We start from the raw sequence: 1,479 nt of genomic DNA, 5'->3' as shown, positions 1-1,479 counted from the left end.
GTGGTGGGACGATGCCACCTCAAAATTCCAGCCCAACGAGACCACAGGTGTGGTTTTGGTGGCACTTTCTAACAATAACACTGATTTATTGAGTGGTTGAAGGAGAATTTGTGTTATTTTTGTATTTTTAAGGATAAATTGAAGCACCAGAGGTCAGGGGTTGGATCAGGGATGATCTGTGGTCACGGTGGGACTGTGGCACCTCGAAATTCCAGCCCAACCACAGGTGTGGTTTTCTCAGCACTTTCTAATGATAAAGAAATGATCCAATTTGGGTTTTTTCCTACAGAAAATTAATGATAAAGGTTAAAAATTCTGGATCTTTCCACTTGCTGATTTTTCAAAGTCAACGCTCAGGTGGCCTTAAACCTTTTTCATCCCTTTTTCTGTCCTGCCCGAGGTTGTACCTCACATTATCATCACCAAAAATGTCCATTTTTGCCTCATTTCTCACCACAGCCTGGAACCGAATTTGTAAACTCTCAGAATCAACTGAAATGACTAAAACAGGGGAAAAAAAACCCAACTTCCTTCCCCTGCCTTTCTTAATCTCTATTATTTTCTGTGTTATCTTGTTGTTGGGTGGGGCTGGATTACTCAGGGCCAAGACGAGAGGGAATTGAAATGAACAAGAAAAAAAATCATCATCATCATCATTTTTGGGCTGGAAAAGCCGCTTTTCAGCGCTGTGCACTCCCAACCTTGAACTCCAGACTCTGATTCCCTCATAAAAATGTAAATCTTCCGGATCCTCTGGGATTTCCAGGCTTTTAACTTCCTGATTCTTTAATTTTTTTCCTCTCACTTGAAAAACTCTGGAGCAGAGGCCCCCGAACGCCTGGATTTAATTACCTGGATTGTTTTGTTATCGATAACGCAGCCAACGAACTTTGGATAGAGAAGAGGCGAGCGCCTGGATTTGATTTCCCAGGACGCGTTGACGTCGAGGATCTCCATCCTGCATCTCCTAACTCGCTTTTTTTTTAACCATTTTCCCTTTTTTTTGTGTGTTTTTTCCCTGTTTTTGGATTCTGTAGGTTATTTTTCTTCGCTGAGGTCTCAGAAAACAAGCGTCTCTTCGAGCTGGTGTGGGAAAGATCTTCCTCCTCGGCATCATGTCCACCAAAGTGCCGATCTACCTGAAGAGAGGAAGCAGGAAGGGGAAGAAGGAAAAACTCCGTGACATCCTCTCCTCCGACATGATCAGCCCACCCTTGGGGGACTTCAGGCACACGATCCACATCGGGAGCGGCGGGGAGAGCGACATGTTTGGGGACATCTCCTTCCTTCAAGGGAAATTTCACCTCCTCCCCAGGACCGAAAGCAGTTTGGATTCCGATCAGGACAGTCCCGAGGCGGCTCCGTTTGAGTTCTCCAGGACAGCCACCATCTCCGGCCGCCAACCAGCGTCCTCAGAAACTCCCTCCCCTCTCCTCAAAAACGCCATCTCCTTGCCCGTCATCGGGGGGCCACAAGCCT

At 46.4% G+C, this 1,479-nt stretch overlaps 1 protein-coding gene across 1 annotated transcript in view; it reads left to right on the top strand.

The window, feature by feature from the left end:
* CDC42EP2 (CDC42 effector protein 2) overlaps positions 1-1,475 on the top strand; it is a gene marked incomplete at its 3' end in the record, with an annotated part of 2,983 nt that extends 1,508 nt beyond the window's left edge. Inside the window, exon 2 of the mRNA XM_010171324.2 lies at positions 1,108-1,475. Coding sequence (XP_010169626.2) covers positions 1,108-1,475 — 368 coding nt within the window. The remainder of the gene's footprint in view (positions 1-1,107) is intronic.
* Between the last annotated feature and the right edge of the window lie 4 nt (positions 1,476-1,479).

The sequence above is a fragment of the Antrostomus carolinensis genome, unplaced genomic scaffold (assembly GCF_000700745.2).
Source record: "Antrostomus carolinensis isolate BGI_N321 unplaced genomic scaffold, ASM70074v2 scaffold24277, whole genome shotgun sequence".
Classification (NCBI taxonomy): Eukaryota; Metazoa; Chordata; class Aves; order Caprimulgiformes; family Caprimulgidae; genus Antrostomus; species Antrostomus carolinensis.
This window is presented reverse-complemented; position numbering and strand designations above follow the sequence as displayed.